The sequence below is a fragment of the Poecilia reticulata genome, chromosome 20 (genome assembly GCF_904066995.2).
Source record: "Poecilia reticulata chromosome 20, P_reticulata-male-v2, whole genome shotgun sequence".
Lineage (NCBI taxonomy): Eukaryota > Metazoa > Chordata > Actinopteri > Cyprinodontiformes > Poeciliidae > Poecilia > Poecilia reticulata.
In genome coordinates, this window is record NC_088849.1 from 14,229,794 (window position 1) to 14,246,914 (window position 17,121).

The 17,121-nt window shown below is 40.2% G+C and overlaps 1 protein-coding gene across 20 annotated transcripts in view; it reads left to right on the plus strand.

Moving 5' to 3' along the window:
* Positions 1-17,121, plus strand: part of eya1 (EYA transcriptional coactivator and phosphatase 1) — a 47,162-nt gene that overhangs the window by 25,556 nt on the left and 4,485 nt on the right. For all 20 annotated transcript variants that reach the window (XM_081601473.1, XM_008396359.2, XM_008396360.2 and 17 more), the window contains 6 exons: positions 1,358-1,447; positions 14,004-14,062; positions 14,140-14,300; positions 14,503-14,617; positions 14,978-15,099; positions 16,725-16,825. In XM_081601473.1, the coding sequence (XP_081457599.1) occupies positions 1,358-1,447; positions 14,004-14,062; positions 14,140-14,300; positions 14,503-14,617; positions 14,978-15,099; positions 16,725-16,825 (648 nt within the window). The remainder of the gene's footprint in view (positions 1-1,357; positions 1,448-14,003; positions 14,063-14,139; positions 14,301-14,502; positions 14,618-14,977; positions 15,100-16,724; positions 16,826-17,121) is intronic.

Consider the following 17,121-nt stretch of genomic DNA (forward strand, 5'->3'; position numbering starts at 1 on the left):
GTGGGTGGGGGTGGTGTTATTGCTAAGGGGTTTGGAGGGAGTGGGGGTGGATGTTGGCACCCCCCTGGAGGCAGTGACATCTCAGGACAGGTGGTCCTGCAGCAGTGACAGCAGCAGCACTTTGGCCTTCTGGCCTGCTTGTATGCTTAACTCCCTCACTGACTGATTGTTTAGATTTAATTGGAAAGGATTCACTTGCGCCAGAGAGGATCGCCTTTTCCCACCGATCCCGTTCGTAACGCTAAATCTCCCAGCAGCGGCAGACGTTGGGAAGAGGGAGGTAGCTTGTTGATGTAAGGAGGGGGGTAATTGTTTTTGATGAATTCCTACTGAAAGATTGATTCAAACTGGGAGGCTGAGAGGAAGGAGAAAGCCCGGAGAAGTGGAGGATTGAGCTCTACTTGTGTGGTTTGCACTCTGTCATTTTAGTGAAAACATAAGGATTGTGGGGTGTGACAGCTAATCAGCGGAGAGCTCAGGTGTGTCTTTTGGTGGTTTAACTCGGTAATCCCTGCTTCTGGTCCTGCCTGGCCCGACTTAAAGGCAGATCTCATCCAGCTGCCTGGGAAGACAGCTATTGTCTTCCTTCATCCTTTACTTACTAAAGACAATTTGCTGATTACAGCGTTAAGACAAAAACATGGTTTGAATAAGAAGCACATCTTTGAAGTCATTCTTTTTTTCCCATGTCAATCTCTAAAAATAAATGATCTTTTTAAAAATAAAGATGCTCACGTTGTCGCAGTTTCAATAACTATTTAGGTAAACCTTTAAAAGGTCTTACCTCACAGGTGGTGGGATCATTTTGCCGTTACAGCAATAAACAGATTACTGACATGTCATAACTTAATGAATTAAAATGAAAATTCTTGAAGTTTGTATTTTGTGTTCAGCTTATTTTCTCTGCCGTACTTGGAACCTCCAATCTGTGAAATGTTTAAGCAAACAGAGTTATATCACCTACACATATAGTCAAATGATGCATTAGCACAAATATGCGGAGAACAAGGCTGTTTACGATTTTGGGCTGTGACCTCGGCTCTTCTAAATCAACCACCCTTCCTGAAAAGACACATGCTTTTATGGCCTTCATTCAAGTCTGTGGCATTTCTGATGACTATTCTGGTCCTTTTGAGAGGGCCATAAAAAAAGAGGCTGAAACTTTCAAGTCTTCTTTTATGGGAGAAGCCTGCCGTGGAATTTAAAGGGATTGTGTGTTAATTGAGTGACTCAGAGTGAAAATCGTAACTTACTGCGTTTACCAGATCTGCCTAATGTGCTTTTTTGAACAAAGCAACAGAACACACTTCAAGCCTAATAATTCTTTGTTTGATTTAGATATTTTTGTGTGTTTAAGGACCCTCCAACATCTGTATCATTAGGACTAAGGATGGAAGAAATGATCTTCAACTTGGCAGACACACACTTATTCTTTAACGACTTAGAGGTGAGTTTCTTTGGTTCTATTTTACTCTCCTGTTGTTTGATTATGTACAAATCTCTTCCATTTACATTGAGTTGATTTTACTGGTTGTAAGAGGCATAAACATATCTGAATGGAAGCTAAATAAGTCCAATTGTAGTAATGCAGGCAACAACTGCAGTATTTCATAGAGCTTTTCTCTCAGTTATCCCCCGTTGCAGTGAAGTATAACCTCAGTCCCTAAGGGATACCATGAATTTCACATGTGCTGTCAGTCTTCTGGGTCTCCAGCCCTGCCCCCACCTCCAGCCCGTTCCCACTCTAATGGCCGAAAGTGCAATTTGTCAGGCTCTAGTGTTTCTGTTGCTCTCCTGTCTGCCGGTGTGTCACGCTGTGTGCTTGGTGTCACTGGCCTCCTACTCCAAAAACTCCACCATCACGGCACACAATTCCCTACCATCATCCCTCTCAGGAGTCTTTGCCTCACTGATTCATGTTGTGTAAGATCTTCCCCTGGGGGAAAATCAATACATGAGTCATGATAGGAAGGTATCTTGAACTTTTTCACTTTCCAAACTTCTAGGTATTTCAATTGAAATTAATGTGGTAGACCAAAACAAAGTAGTGTGCAATTGTGTTGGGAGAAATGGATTCATGGTTTTCAAATCTTTTAATAAGCATCATGAAGACCAAAGAACACAGCAGAAAGGTCAGGGACAGTTGTGGAAAAGTGTAAAGCTGACTTAGGTTATGAAACAATATCCTAATCTTTAAAAATACAAAACCGCAAACCTCCCAAGATGTGACTTTCCACGTAAACTGACGATCTGGGCAAGGAGAGCAATCTGAAGAAGGTAACTCTGCAAGAGCTGCAGAAATTCAAAGCTCAGATGTGACAATATGTGTACAGGATAACTGTTAGTGATGCAATATTCAAATCAGGCATTAATAAAGTGTCAAGAGTATCAAGAAGAGAGCCTGTGTTGAGAAGAAGTTATTGAAGAAGAACATTTTATGGTTTCCCACAAACCATATAGGGGAAAATATGAAACAGCAAGAAGGTGCTTTGGTCAGAAAAGAATACTATTAAACAGTTTGGACTACATGCAAAATGCTGTGTGGTAGTCTGCTAACACAGCACAACTCCTTAAACACATTATGGTATCAGTATCTTCCTGTGGTGATGTTTATTTTCAGTAGGGACAGTGAAGCTAGTCAGAGTTGATAGGAAGAGAGATACACTGCAAGAGTATAAGAGTAGTAGAGTGCAGTTGCACTGACTATAAGCTAAGCATACTTATACGATTTTTATTAGTTAAAACTTTTGAAAACTAAGGGTGCACCTGTTGATTATGATTTTGGTTGATACTGATTTTTTTGTCTGAAATGCTGTTCAATATAGCAAGAAAGTTTTTGAGTTGGTAACAGTGGAGAGACTATTGTTTACTGCAAATAGGGAGTCATAACCCGGTGGGTGGGTCTGTCAGTCAAACCGCTCTCACCGCAGAGCAAAGGAGGACAGTAGTTGATTTTTAGATATTTGTCGAGGTAGATGAGATCGTTGGATAAGAATTGATTTACTTGTAAGTATCGACCCATCACCGATCTCCCAAAAGTAAGAAAATTAGGGCATATTTATCGACTGGTCGGTTTATCAGTGCACCTCTTTTGAAAACCATGTATTGAGTCCTATTCCCTCACAATGAATTGTAATTTTATGTTTGTTTGTCACATAACATCCCAGAAAAATACAATGAAGTGTGTAGTTTTAAGTTGATGAAATGTAAAAAGTAAAAAAAAAATTGCACTGAGTTCTTTTGCAAGGCTCTGTAATTTCTGTGTTGGATATCTGAAATTTATTTAATAGAAATGTGCACGGTATGTTGCATTTGTTGAAATGTGGATACACATGTTATCTGAACATTGTCCCTGCACCTGTCCGTTATCATTTTGCATACATAATTTAGCAGTAATTGATTCTACTTTTGTTGCTTTAGAATTGTCTTAATTTTATCTTCTTCCGTCTTATCACATTGACTCCCCTCTTTTCCTGATTGTCCTGCTTACTTCTCACATCACAAAAGAGTAAATGTTTTCCTTGATAATGAAGTGCGAAGAGATCTGTAGCCAGTTTGCCAAGTCTCATACCACCGTGTTCGGCTTTGCTACTCGAAGCTTGTCCTGCAATAATAAAAAGAAAACTCCTCAAACAGAGAGTCAAGAGACGGGAAAATATGTGCAAACTCCTTTAGACGGACAAGTGACTGAGATTCCAAATGCAGTCATTGTGATCAAAGTTAATTGGCTCCAATTGGCGGGTTAAATATTTCCTTATGCTGTGGCTGTGTAGAATCCATCTAGCTGCACTTTATTTAATAGATGTGCCCCAATCATTTGAAAAAAAAAAAAGGCAGTTTGTGACAACTCTTAAATGTGGTTTTGCTCAACATCTGTCCCGTGTTTTGATTTCTTTTCATGTGCTCATAGATGAATTGGCAGCTCAGACTACTTAAAAATTATTTGAAAATCCCGCATGTGTATTTCTTCTGCTCTTTCTCAGGAACAAAACTGTTAGATTTTGTTTTGACACTTTAAAGATTCAGCGTTTTTTCCACTTTAAACTGTGATGACTGAAAACGCTGTGGTCAGTTCAAGGAACGCGTTCCAGGATGACCAAACTCTACAGACGCTGCACTGATTGTCATTAATAATCATGCCAGAGACGGGGTGACATTCTCTCAAAGGCATATTCATCCTCTCTCCTAAACTGAGCCCAGTCTATCTGAGTGTTAATTACCAGTTCTCAGCAATGCCTTACCAGTTGTGTTTCCTCTTTCCTGATTTACAGTCCACCATCTCAAACAGAACTAAATAGAGTGGCACTATAAATACCGCAGCCAGCAGCAGTTATGTATTTAAGCATGTGCAGAAATGCATTTGGTCCATCTAATTTAGTCTAAGCCATAAAGGGAGACCCCAGAGGCTGTGCAGGGACACAGGTGCAGAGTTAGTGGCCAAATAGTGTTTGAATGGTGCTTCCAAGTTTTAACACTGCCAGCCTTTGCACAAAGACATCAGATAAGGTTCTTAAATTTTGCACACAGTTTGAATTTTGCAATATTTTTTAAAGATAAATTATAGCTTTAAATTTTTCTGGAGCCTTTTTTTTTTTTTTTTACCGTTACCTTAAAGCATAAAAACGTCCCCGGTCTGCTGAGACCACAAAGGCACAATATTAGCTAATGTTCTACGTGTGTTCAAGTGTGGATGTGTGTGAGTGGAGGCCAGCCCGTGTTGATAGAGCTGGTGAGTGATGATTCGGGGGAAAGTCATAAAAAGAAAGAGGGCATGCCGAAGGGGTCAACAGGGATCAGTTTCACCTTTATGTCTCTCTTTCTCTCTCCCTCTATTTTCTTCAGACTTTTTCTGGATCGGCACACTTTTTTTAGGTTGCTTTTTTTTTTTAAGGTGAGTCTTAGAAATACCACAGCTTCACCAAAAGACTCCTAATAAAGACTCCTAAAAATTCTGCACATTCCCCTGCAGATCTCTTATTGATTGTCTGACACAAACCGTTTACCGCTCAGCCCTTTAAAGGACGGGTGTAGTATTATATGATCAGCATAATTGTTTTGGGGGGCCTTTTTACCATCAGAAATGCTCTCAGTGAAGCCATGAGAAAAGTAATTGAAGGCAGTATGATCCTCACTGATGTGATTCCCTCTGTATTATTTTTACAACATCAAGGTTTGCATCATAGATGAGCAAAGCAAATTGCTTTGAAAAATGATCTATCAAATTTTTTTTTTACAAAATCATAATAATGCTAAATTAATATGAATTATGTAATTACAGTGTCTTATAAAATTATTTGTTCTACTTTATCTTTTTTTTATTCTGTCATGTTACAACCACATATTTTATCATGTTATGCGACAGAACAACAGATCGTACCATATAACTTTGGAGTGGAGGGAAAATTATACTTGGTTTTAAATTTTTTCATTTGTTTTTATGTAAACCTTAAAAGCGTGACGTTAATATGAATTCAATCCCATTTACTCTAATACCACTAAATAAAATATAGTCACCCTCAGAAATCACCTGAATAGAAAATAGAGACTACCTGCATATAGTTTAATTCCACTATAAATACATTTTCTGGAGGCCTGAGACACAAAAAAGGAAAGCTTCATGAAGACCAAGCCCAAAGATTTCAGAAATGGCTTTAAATAATTACCAAAGGTCTGGGATTCACTGACAGCTACAGTAATGTGAACAAATTGGGACGAAAGCAGCATTAATACTTTTGCACAAAGCTGTAATTGCCTCTATGTACATGTAACTGATTTATTTGAGGGGATTCTTAAGAGGATTTATTGTCCACATTGTGAAATCTATTAAAATCACCTAAACTGGAAAATCTGTGACACGTTGGAGTTAACTGATGGTCTGAAGTGATGTTTATAATGAAGCCCACTGAGGTTGAGTTTGCTGGGAAGACTGACAGCTCTGCCATTGCTCAGGTCATTGGAGGGTGGAGGGTTTACTATAGGTGTGTTGCTGCAGCCAGCACTCCAGTGCTGAACAGTATGTGGGAACCGGGGGCCTCGTTCTGGCTTACCGAGCCCCCTGTGATCCCCTCTCAGTGGGGTACGAGGGCTGCCGAGAAAACAACCCTCCCTGTCTGGAAAAAAAAGGGCATGGGGGCAAAACACTCAGAGAGAGAGGGAGAGGGTAAGAGGTCTTTAAAGGTGGGAACATTTTAAATAGAATGTTCTATGTGCAACACTTGCAGCACATGCCCTGAAAACATGTGGTGCTGCAAAGTCACACATGCAGACATGTACTTACTTTACACACGCTAGTGAACCCACCCACACAAACGCACACATATCTGTGTAGCAGTCCTGTAACACTGTATGCTGACTCCCATTTATAGCTCCCAGTCCGCATTTGCAGGGCTGAAACCTCCTCTGTCACTCTCACCCAGAGGCTGACTGTTAATGAGGGATGCAGTGAAATGCACGGTTACCTTTGCCTCGTGGCTGAAATGGTCCTCCTGAGCCTCTTAGGTTGGAGCCGTTCTGTTAGTTTAACATCCCACTGCCAAGAGTCAGATCCTGTGCTTGCCATGCCATAAGAGTGGTAGCTTTAATTATGTTCTCCCATATGGTTTATTTTTCTGTGATTTTCTTTCCTCCTAAGGTGGAACCTGATGCTTTTCTTTGAATTTGGATAATAAGTTGCTCTACTGATTAGCTACCAATAAGCTCTTAAAACGGCACAGCCTTATTTATTTTTATTTTAAAATGAAGACCAATACCTTTTTTAAATCATTAAGATTTTCACCAGATAGGAGTCTGGAACATAGTATGGACATTTGTCTTCCAGCGTTGCTCTGAATCCAAAAACAGTACATAAGCTTTTCCAATGTTTTTTACTAGCAAGAAAAAAAAACATTAAAATAACAGTGTCTCCTATTTTGTTCACTTTACAATCAAGCAGTTCTTTGTGTTGGTTGGTCTCCGAATATTGGTTGTGATTTGACGAGATGTGAAGAGGCTGAAGGGTTACAAACATCTTTGCAAGGAGCTATGTTCTTTCAGATATACTCCAAACACTCATTTGAGTATTTGCCTGGCCACTGATGCAGGAATTCTGTCATACTCCTCCGTCAAGTCTCAAGGTTGCACCCCTGATGTGTTCTGGAAAGACTACAGACAGAAGGTGGAGGTTTTAAAGCCACCCTGTCACTCATCACACTGCGGCGCTCCACTTCACATCCACTCTGTAGCACCGATTCGCAGCCACACGCCAATCAGTGCTGAGGGTGTGTAGAAAATATTGCATTACTGTCTGATGACAAATTATATTAAAATATTCTCAAAAAACGGGAGACAGAACACCTGTTCAACATGGGTTTGATGGGAAAAATGAGCATTAACTTTCACAGATTTGCTCTACTTGGCAGGAAAAAAAAACTGTTTCACTGTTGTGAGGAGAAAATGCTGATGTGACTGAGATTTGATATAGCACTTAGTGTTGCTTGCCTTGAGGTGTGGTTTGGATGTAAAATGCCAAAATTTGGAAATAATGAGCAGCAGCTCATCTATCAGATGTAACTAATTTACTGCCTACCTATGAAGCGTGGGGTGCTGTTCTTTTCCCAACTTCTCAGAAACAAGGCATCAAAGACCCACTTTGTTAAAATACAGTTTTCCTCCCCGTATCCCCATGCCCAGCTGTGGGATTTCTCTTCCCCCTCCTGTAAAACCAGCATAGACGTCTCTGTACCTGTGCTTTGTTTGGCACTGCTGTTTGAATTCCATGACTGTTCAAGCAAAGATTGTGGATTGGAATGAAGAGGGTTTGAAGAACTCTCCCTTTGTTACCCACATCCTGTGTTTGACCCCCAGATAATCACAACCCTCCTCCACCCACCTCTGGACAGGGGTCCCTGTGGTGGGAACGGACAAGGAAGTTGCTGGGGGTCATAGACAAGGGGCAGGAGAGGCGGGAGGGGGGCTGGATGACAGCCTCTTGCCAGTAGAGTGACGGTATTGAGAACCTGCGAACAATTGATGAGCCATGTTCACATGGCATTAGCCTGTAGGGTCACAATACCTTTTGCCATGACGGCTGCTGCTCCCCACCCCAACCCTGACAAAGCTGCAGCTCACCTGATAGAGAAAACAGAGGAAGAGAGGGCGCTATTTCTAAAGAGCTGACGCCGTTGTATGTCAGTGAGTGAACTACGCCTTCAAGAAGTTAAAACAACTCTCAAAGAAAATGAACATGGCCTTCCTTGTATGTATTTTGGCGAAGTTGCCCTGTCTTTCTTCTCCGTGCCTATGACTGTTCCAGTCACCACTCTGAGCTCTTCCGAGAGCTACAGGAAGACTCTGGCCGTCATTGCTGATTGCTTAATGACAGATGCTGAGAGAACAAAGAGGGCTCTGATAGCCTCCTCCTCAGTGAAAGGCTTTCAGCACTCCAGTGGAAAGACAGAGATAGAAAAAGGAAGACAGTGAACATCCTGAGTTCTTGTGGGATTTTTTTTTTTTTGTTGGCTTTTTCTTTTTTTTTTTCTTGAGCTGCTTGAAAGTCAAATGAACATAGATAAAAGAAAATAATGTTGCTTATGTAATGAATAAAGCTGCTCAGTGTTTGGATAGACCAGAAGCAATGGCTTCTGTTAGAGGGTCTTCACTCTTTGGTACAGTAAGAACATCTGGCGTTAGTTAGTGATAATTGTAGAGCTTGGTGAGGAGCATAAAAGGGAATTCAAAACGTTCTAAGAAATTGAAAAAGATTGCCCTCTAATGTGCCACTATTATATAAAAATATATTTTGATCGCACATAATGTACATAAGCATAAGTACTGTCAACATTTTTTGGTGTGGATGCTGTTACTGATAGAAGAACATTCTCTGCTATCTATTTATATATATATACATATATCTCAGTATCATTGAGAGAATACTGAAGTCAGAGGACACACACTTGGTTTATTCAGGCAACCAGAGCGAGATTTAAAATAAAAAATAAATAAATAAAAAAAGCTGCTCTATTTTGAAATGTTTGTAAGCCTTTTTGAAATCTAATTGTTAAGAAAAGTTATTTTATTCCAGGGAATATATATTGTTACTGCTACAAAATCAGTGCAATAGTGAAATCTTAAAGGGCTGCCTGGGTACAGCACTGGTAAGATGTTTGTAGTGTAAATTAAGCTCTTTTTTTTTTTTTTTTTTTCACGGTCAGACATATTACATAATGTGACCACAATCAGCCTTCTCTGTGAACCGTTTACGACTCCAAAGTGTCTCGCATCCGCAAAAGAACATAGACGTCACAAAGCAGCCCACTGTTTACGGAAGAAATAATGGATCCTATTGTCAGTGAATTGATTTTGAAGAGTTGACAGTATTGTCAGAAGATCTTGATGAAGGAAGCTGATAAAAAGAAATGACAGTGATGGGCTTTTTGTGGAGCATGCACTGCAATTTCTGTAGAGATTTGGATGAGTAGTCATAACCAGGAATGGTGCACCATGGGATGTGATGTGCGTCTCTGACACAGACTTTTCATAATTTCTTAATGTTCATCATTTAAATTTTCAGTCATTGTTTAAATACGGATTTAACATGCAGAATTATGAATTATGATGCATGTCTCACGTCAGTGACTTAAAATCTGAGACGCCTTGAAAACTACCAGCTATGTCTCCTGTTTAGTACCACCATATGAAAGTGGCACAAATCCTATGTTCTTTTTGGGTGAAAAGATCGGAATTGAGTCTACAGTGAGAAAGTCAGATATGGATCCCTACCCCTGAAGAAATGGATTTGGGTTGCATTTTCCTGCTGTGTGAACATACTGCTAGTTGGCCTTAATTTGATAATTTAAATACTGGAGTTCATGGAAGCTTTGGGGACATTGTATGATGGTAATAAAAACAAGAGTCAGAAGAATGGTGGTTTTCCCTATGGTTCGTAAGTCCTCTTATGTTGCTGATGAGAAATAAGAAAAGGTTAAAAATCATTGTGTTGAACAACGCTTTCCAAAACCTGAATGGAAATTGACCACAAAATTCTCACCTGTGCATTTCTTCCAATAACTTTATCTGCATCGGACACCTTGCTACAAAAGGAACTCTGACTTTGTTCTCTCTACAATTTACAACATTAATTATACCTGCAGGTTCTCTACCAGGTGCTAATTTGTCAAATTCCAAATGATAGTCTGAACAGTAAAATTCACCACCCAGCAGTATTTCTTTCAATTGCATCCGCTTCTTACAGCACCATTCATGGCTCTGTGGTGTTTACGAGGGCGTCAGAAGTGGCTCCTAATGAGTACGTGTAAGGGTTACTGTACAACATTCCCCGCAGCCACCTCCTCTATTAGCTTTTCCAGTCCGCACAGGGAGCCGGTGCAGAGGTTTATACCAGCACCAGCTGGGAATAGTAATTCCTGGAGTCTTGCTCACTCTTCCAGCAAGTTTCCCCCCCATTTTTTTTTCCATGTGCACACAAACAGACAAAATTCTTTGTTGGAGGTCCCAAAACCCTGTCCATCATTTAATCGGGCATTGTTTCATAGTTAAGATGCTATAAACATACAAAAACAATGTAGTAGGGGAAAGGAGACATTCAAGTTGTAGGTTCAAGCTATTATATTTTTCTTGGCCTTTTTGAGTCTTAAATGCTTTACATTTGTTGAGGTTTGCTGTGTTTATTAGCTTTGAGTCCATAAAAAGTCATTCATAATCGGGCTGCAGTTATGGCGGCTGTGTTTGGCCTAATTACTGAGCCATATGTATGTGTTTGGGATTCTTTTGGCTGTAGGAACTTAAATGGGTCTATAATTAACACACAGAAAAACATTGTTCTCAAATATCTGTTTTGATCCATGCTGGCTGTCACACTCTGAAAGAAACAAATTACATGGGGAGAACAAACATGGGCAGCTATTGTCAACAGGGCACAAGGAGACAGCGTGTAATTTTGGATCCAGTGCCAAATGAGTGGAAATGAATGGCTCTGTACCAACGCAGTGAAAGACGTGGTGGAAGCTGATTGTTGGAAGATTGTGTCTGATTCATCAGCAGGTAATTACTTGATAATAGAAGCATTCCAGTCGCTTGCACCACAATGGGGGGTGGGGGGGGGGTGGGGGGTGTATTTCGAGGCATTCTCTACTGGGGGCTTAACTCAACGAGTTGTTTTTCTTTTTCTAAACAAACTGGTTTGCCTTCACAATCGAGGAATTGCGCACAACATCAAGGTTAGCTTTTGCTCAAGATGCTCGAGATGGGACCGACCACAGCTTTCTTCAACTATTAACAATCTGCAAGCGAGTGGAAACATGTTAGAACAACAGAGCAATGAGCCCCCGCCAGTGTTAGTTGGCAGTCCATCTTCTGGAACGCGGTGCTGTGTGCTGGCTCCATGTGAGGTCACCACGGACTCCTAGCATTTTACCCGTTGCGCTCCTCCGTTTCCTCCTCTCTACCCTTGCTCCCCCCTCCCTTATCGGGGTGCCAGAACCCCCGAGAGGAGGGGCTAGGGGTCACAGGGTCAAAGTCTTTTCCTCTTTGGATCTTAGGGCTTGCTGGGAGAGACTTGGCGAGAGAATGGCTGCATTAGAGCCGGGGTTGGGGGTCAAGATTTTAATTCTGTTAAAGAACAGCTGGTTTGAGTTTCTCCTCACGTCGCTATTCCCTCCCTCTCTCCACAAATCCAGGGAGATGAAAAATTTGTTCAGAGGGGAACCAGTAAAATAAAAAAGGTTTACGGTCCAAAGCCCTTACCCTTACCCTGCTCGAGCATTAGAGAGGAATGCAATAACGTCAGCATTTGGCCTCGCTTAGACTGACCTAAAACAAGGAAGTCCTTTTTGTGTTTGGGTGTCTTAACAACCGGATGAAACTTAATTAAAAAACTCAAAAAATTTAAATGGATTTTTCATACTTTAAACCAGGGACATTCTTTTGCTCAAGTATCAACTTCCATGAGAAATTACTATTTCTCACATAATGTTAAACAGGTGAAACTGAGATGTTTGGCAGTTACTTTACCTTTAAAAAGGCTGTAGATTTTTAGATAAATTGGAAAATAAACTGCATCGTTGTAACATCTAGTACTCTTTCTGTCAATACAGCATTTGCCAGCTGCCAGAAACAAATTTAAAACATAATATTTCACAAATTCCCATCCTTCACAATTAACAAACACATTGCTCAACCTCCTGTTCTATTAACATGAGGATTTTTTTTTAAATTAACATTTAGTAAAAATAAATAGTTCAGCTATCTTGCATTACTTCTGCAACACATGCAATGTGTTGAACTGAATTTCAAGGCAGGATAACTTCGCATTTCAAACATGATGATGGTATTGAGAGAGTGAAAGTAGGGGATAGGCACTAAAGCACTCCTATAAATGGAAAACTAATAGGTTTTTTCTTCTGCCTGCTGCATCCTGTGCTGCTCTGCTGGCCGGCCGGCTGGCTGGCTCACTAGCCCCAGGGCAGTGTTGGTGTGTGGCGCAGCAGCAATCAGAGGTCATAATTTCATTGGCGGTTAGCATCAGGTTCAATTTTTCTAGTAGGTTACATTTACCAGAAAGTCTGGATTGTGTTACTGTGTAACGGTGGAATCAGCGCAGAGCTCTAGGATCTCTCTACCTTTCCAAGACGAGCCAGGCAACCGCAAAGGAGAACTCCAGCGTGCAAGTCTTTAGAAAATCCAGACAGGGACACATTGAGGTAGTCTATTAGTGTTAAGTTTTATACCCCAAAAACCCCTAAACCAGATTAACTATGAATCTTCTTTTAAAACGTTTTGTATATACATCTGTGTGTTTGTCTGCGGTTTATAACAGATGTTCATATGAAAGTTCTTTGTTTTTAAACCTCTCTCGAAGAATTACTCCTTTCAGAATGACACTGATCTAATTTTGAAAGAAATTAAAAATGCATACCATAGATTTTATCAACAAAATTTACATATTGTTCTTTGCATATTGTTACAGGTTATTTGTATATGCACCAGCATTGACATACTGAAGGCAGAACAACTTTTCTGAAGTCTCTTTTATTGTTTTTTTATTTGAAGTTTAAGGAATGAAATCAGTGTCTGTATCCATTAACAAACCATTTCATCCTCCTGTACTTAACATTGCAGTTAAGTTCAATTTATTTCTCTTATTAAACGATAGAGGTCAGTAATCATTAAAAGTTTTAAATCCTTAATTTTATATATTTGAATTATGTTACTTTATAATATTTAATACCTTGAGTTCAAAATTTTAGAAAGTTACCTTAAGTCTCTGCTTGTCTGTATAAGTACAAAGCAGCCCATGAGGACAAATTGGCAAATGACTGAACAATACCCTCTGTGGAAAATGACTCATTTTTGTACGTAAAAATGTCGGACAGGAAACTGCACATGCAGAAATTGGAGTGTGATATGAGGCATTTAAAAAAATGCTAGAAATGCCTGTCTTGGTTTCTAACAGCTGTTACTTAACTACCATCGCTAGCATCTTTCTCGCTCTACTTTAACAAATTGCGAGTACTCTGAAGCTACTTTCTGCTCAGGTATGTTTCACAAGTTCTTAACATTACCAGAAAACTTTTCCTGTTTTTCACATATTTCTACTGAGCAGACATAAAAATAAATAAATAAAAAAACCTCCTGCCACAACTCTTTGGGGAAGCCGTATTAAAGTGTGGCTTATGTAAACCGCTGGCGATCAAGAGTTAAGGTGCACCCAGTGACCTCAATACCAGCCAATCAGTTAAAAAAGGAAGAGTTTGACACTTGAGATTTGATTGGGGCTACTTTGAGGATTCAGCAAAGAAATGCAAAGAGTGGTTTGAAAAAGTATAAAGCTTTTTTTTAGCTTAATGAAAGACTTATAAAGCCAAAGCACACTTTCCAGATTAAACAAAAGAAAATCTCTATCAAGTATTTTCACAAGAAAACAAAACTGTTTCCGATTAAAAAAAAAAGTAAAATCAAAAATGTCTTGATAGTCTCATAATCTAAGATGAATGCTTTGTGTGTTTCAGGAATGTGACCAGGTACATATTGATGATGTGTCGTCGGATGATAACGGCCAGGATCTAAGGTTCATAATGTCTGATGATTTGTCAAAAACAGTGGCGTAGCTAGAGCTAACGCGTCTCATCTTGGTTTTTATTTTAGTACGTATAACTTCAGCGCTGATGGTTTCCACGCAGCAGCTACGAGTGCCAACCTGTGTCTGGCCACAGGCGTTCGCGGAGGCGTGGACTGGATGAGAAAACTGGCCTTCCGCTACAGACGAGTAAAAGAAATCTACACCACCTACAAAAATAACGTCGGAGGTAATCCCCAACAAGCAGTGCTGCATGCACAGTTCTGCTAGGCAAAAATGAGTCTGCGCATATGCGTGTGGGTGCTTGTGTTCCCTCTTTGTGTGGCCGTTTATGCGAGTGCCTACGTGTGTTTGGGGGGGGTCAAATTTTGAAAATTTCAGTGGTATTCGGATGGCTGGTCCAACCCAAACATTGTTACCCTGCGTTTCAGGTCTGCTGGGCCCTGCCAAAAGGGAAGCCTGGTTGCAATTGCGAGCAGAAATTGAAGCCTTGACGGACTCCTGGTTAACACTGGCACTAAAAGCACTAACATTAATCCACTCAAGGTAGGACTCCAGAGAGCAAAATAGTACCCAGATCCACACCGCACATCTATAAGCCTGTATGTGGTGTAAATAAGCCAAGTGTGTCCGAGGCGATTTAAAAAAAAAAAAAAAGAAAGAAAAAGAAGAAACACTGCTGTGGATCTTTTTTTTTTTTTTTTTTTTTTGGACAGCCTGCCTATTCTAATTTTGACAAATAAGTGTGCTAAAAGATCTGAGCTGAAATACGAGCCAATCCTTCAATGTAAGACATGTTTTGGGGACTTGATACATTGCTTTGTCTTTTATGCAGCACACTGTGTTTTCTTTTCTCCTCTCTCAAAGTGATTTGAAATGATGTCACCACTTCACTCTCCTCCTCAGGTCAAACTGTGTGAATATTCTTGTGACCACCACGCAGCTCATCCCAGCCCTGGCGAAGGTCCTGCTCTACGGCCTGGGAGTCGTCTTCCCCATAGAGAATATTTATAGCGCAACAAAAATAGGTAAACTATGCTTTCCTATATCCGCTTCATTATTTTTGAGCCTTTTGCTGTGGGACGTGCTTATTGTTTTAGCATTGTGAGTGTAAGCAGCCAAGAGACGCTCGGTGACAGGACTCCGGCTGGGGGGGTGGATGGGGTGGAAGGCGTGGATTTTTGTCACTGGAGAGGGTTGATGTTCTTCAGTGAGGGAATAGTCCTAATCAACCTGGGATTATTTTCTTGGAGCAGGACCTATGCTGGGCCTCTGCTCCTCGCCTCTGCATATGAAACCACTTCTGCGCGTTTATGTCATTCTAGAGAAACAGAAGCCCCTCTCCTGCTCCTCCTCCTCTTATTCCTCCAATTTTCCTTCCACTTTCGCCCCTTTTCACTGTTTCGAATACAAAAATAAACATCGAACTCCCCTCTTGGGAGGTTTTCCAATGTCTATGGATCAATACACGCATTTGCAAATTCAAATCCTGATTTTAGGCGTACAGTTTAAATTTGTCCTTTCCATTTTGAACACACCAACAAACTACTGTACGCTCATGTACTTATGTACTCATGTAAATGTTTTTTCTTGTAGGTAATATTTTTATAAACTGTAGAGCTAAATGGTCATCAAGACGCTGACACCTTACATATAATTAGAATGAAATTATAATTTAAAAACCTTATGGTTTTAATCACCATTTGGTTCAGCATTTGACCCCAGATTAAACCAAATATAAATGAACTTTTAAGTCATATAAACTCAAAAGTTTATATGACTTTCTTACAGTAGAAAATATGCAGAATCTAGCAAATTACTTTACACCATCGGTTGGCAAGCCAGCTATGACACCCCTAGTGGGAATTAATTGACTCATGGTTGGAACATTGTGTACCAACCACGCAAAGGAGGTAAAATAGCCTTTTTATGGAATATTGGAGCAGATTTGCAGGGTGTTACACATTTTGCTCACAAGAAGGAAAAACTAAGCAGTTTTTTTTTTTTTCTGCGGGAGGCTGTCATAGGTTGAGCGCCACCCATCACATTTAAGTTAAGACTATTTTCATACTGAAGTTGAAAAGGAATGAATAGCATCAATTTATCAATCAATCAAATTTTATTCATGTTTCAGATGTAACAAAAAGTGTTTTACTAAGATTCAAAAAAGGAAAAAAAAAAATCTAGCAAATATCAAGCAACCAGAAAACAAAATTCAAACATATTTAATAAAATAATTATTACTAACTAGAATGTAGTGCTCTGAAAAGGGTAACTGGGGAATTAACAATAAGGAGAAAAACAACATAAAACACTTAAAGTCTCTAACATAGAAAATCTTTATTAACCCACGTCTAGCTGTGCTCACCTCTTTCCGGACCAAACTCAAGAGGGGTTTAATCATTTGTCCCAAATTCTAGTAGCAATGAGGAAACCTTAATGCTTTTAAGGCTATTTTAGGGCTGATCTTATCACATCTATTTCCTGAGCTCAATGTTTACACTCTTCCTTGTTTTTTGAGTGTGTGGCGTTTTTAAAGGGGCTCTTGTCACACCGTGCCTTTGAATCAACCTGGGACTCGGTGGCCGTTGCGGGAGTGCGTTTCTGCTTGCATCCATGCAACGCTCCACTAACATCCTGACTTTCTTCGCAGGGAAGGAAAGCTGCTTTGAGAGAGTAATTCAAAGATTCGGGAGGAAAGTTGTTTACATTGTTATCGGAGACGGGGTGGAAGAAGAGCAAGGCTCAAAAAAGGTGAGAGGCACAAAACGGCTTATTCCTTCAACTTTCCATTCCATAGTGCCAGAAGCTTGTTATAGGCACTCAGAGAACACACAAAACATACCTGCCATGCCACTCCAAAGAAAGTAATTAACACTCCAGTTCTCCCTCACAATCTCATCCGTTTATCCTCTTATTAGGCGTCCAAGAACAAGAAGGAAAGTTGGTAGGCTGTAATCAGCGCTCTTCCTCCTCCATCTCAGGTTTACAGAGCCGGGGAGGAGGGAGATGGCATAATTATATATTCCTGCTCGCTGCTCGGAGCAGTG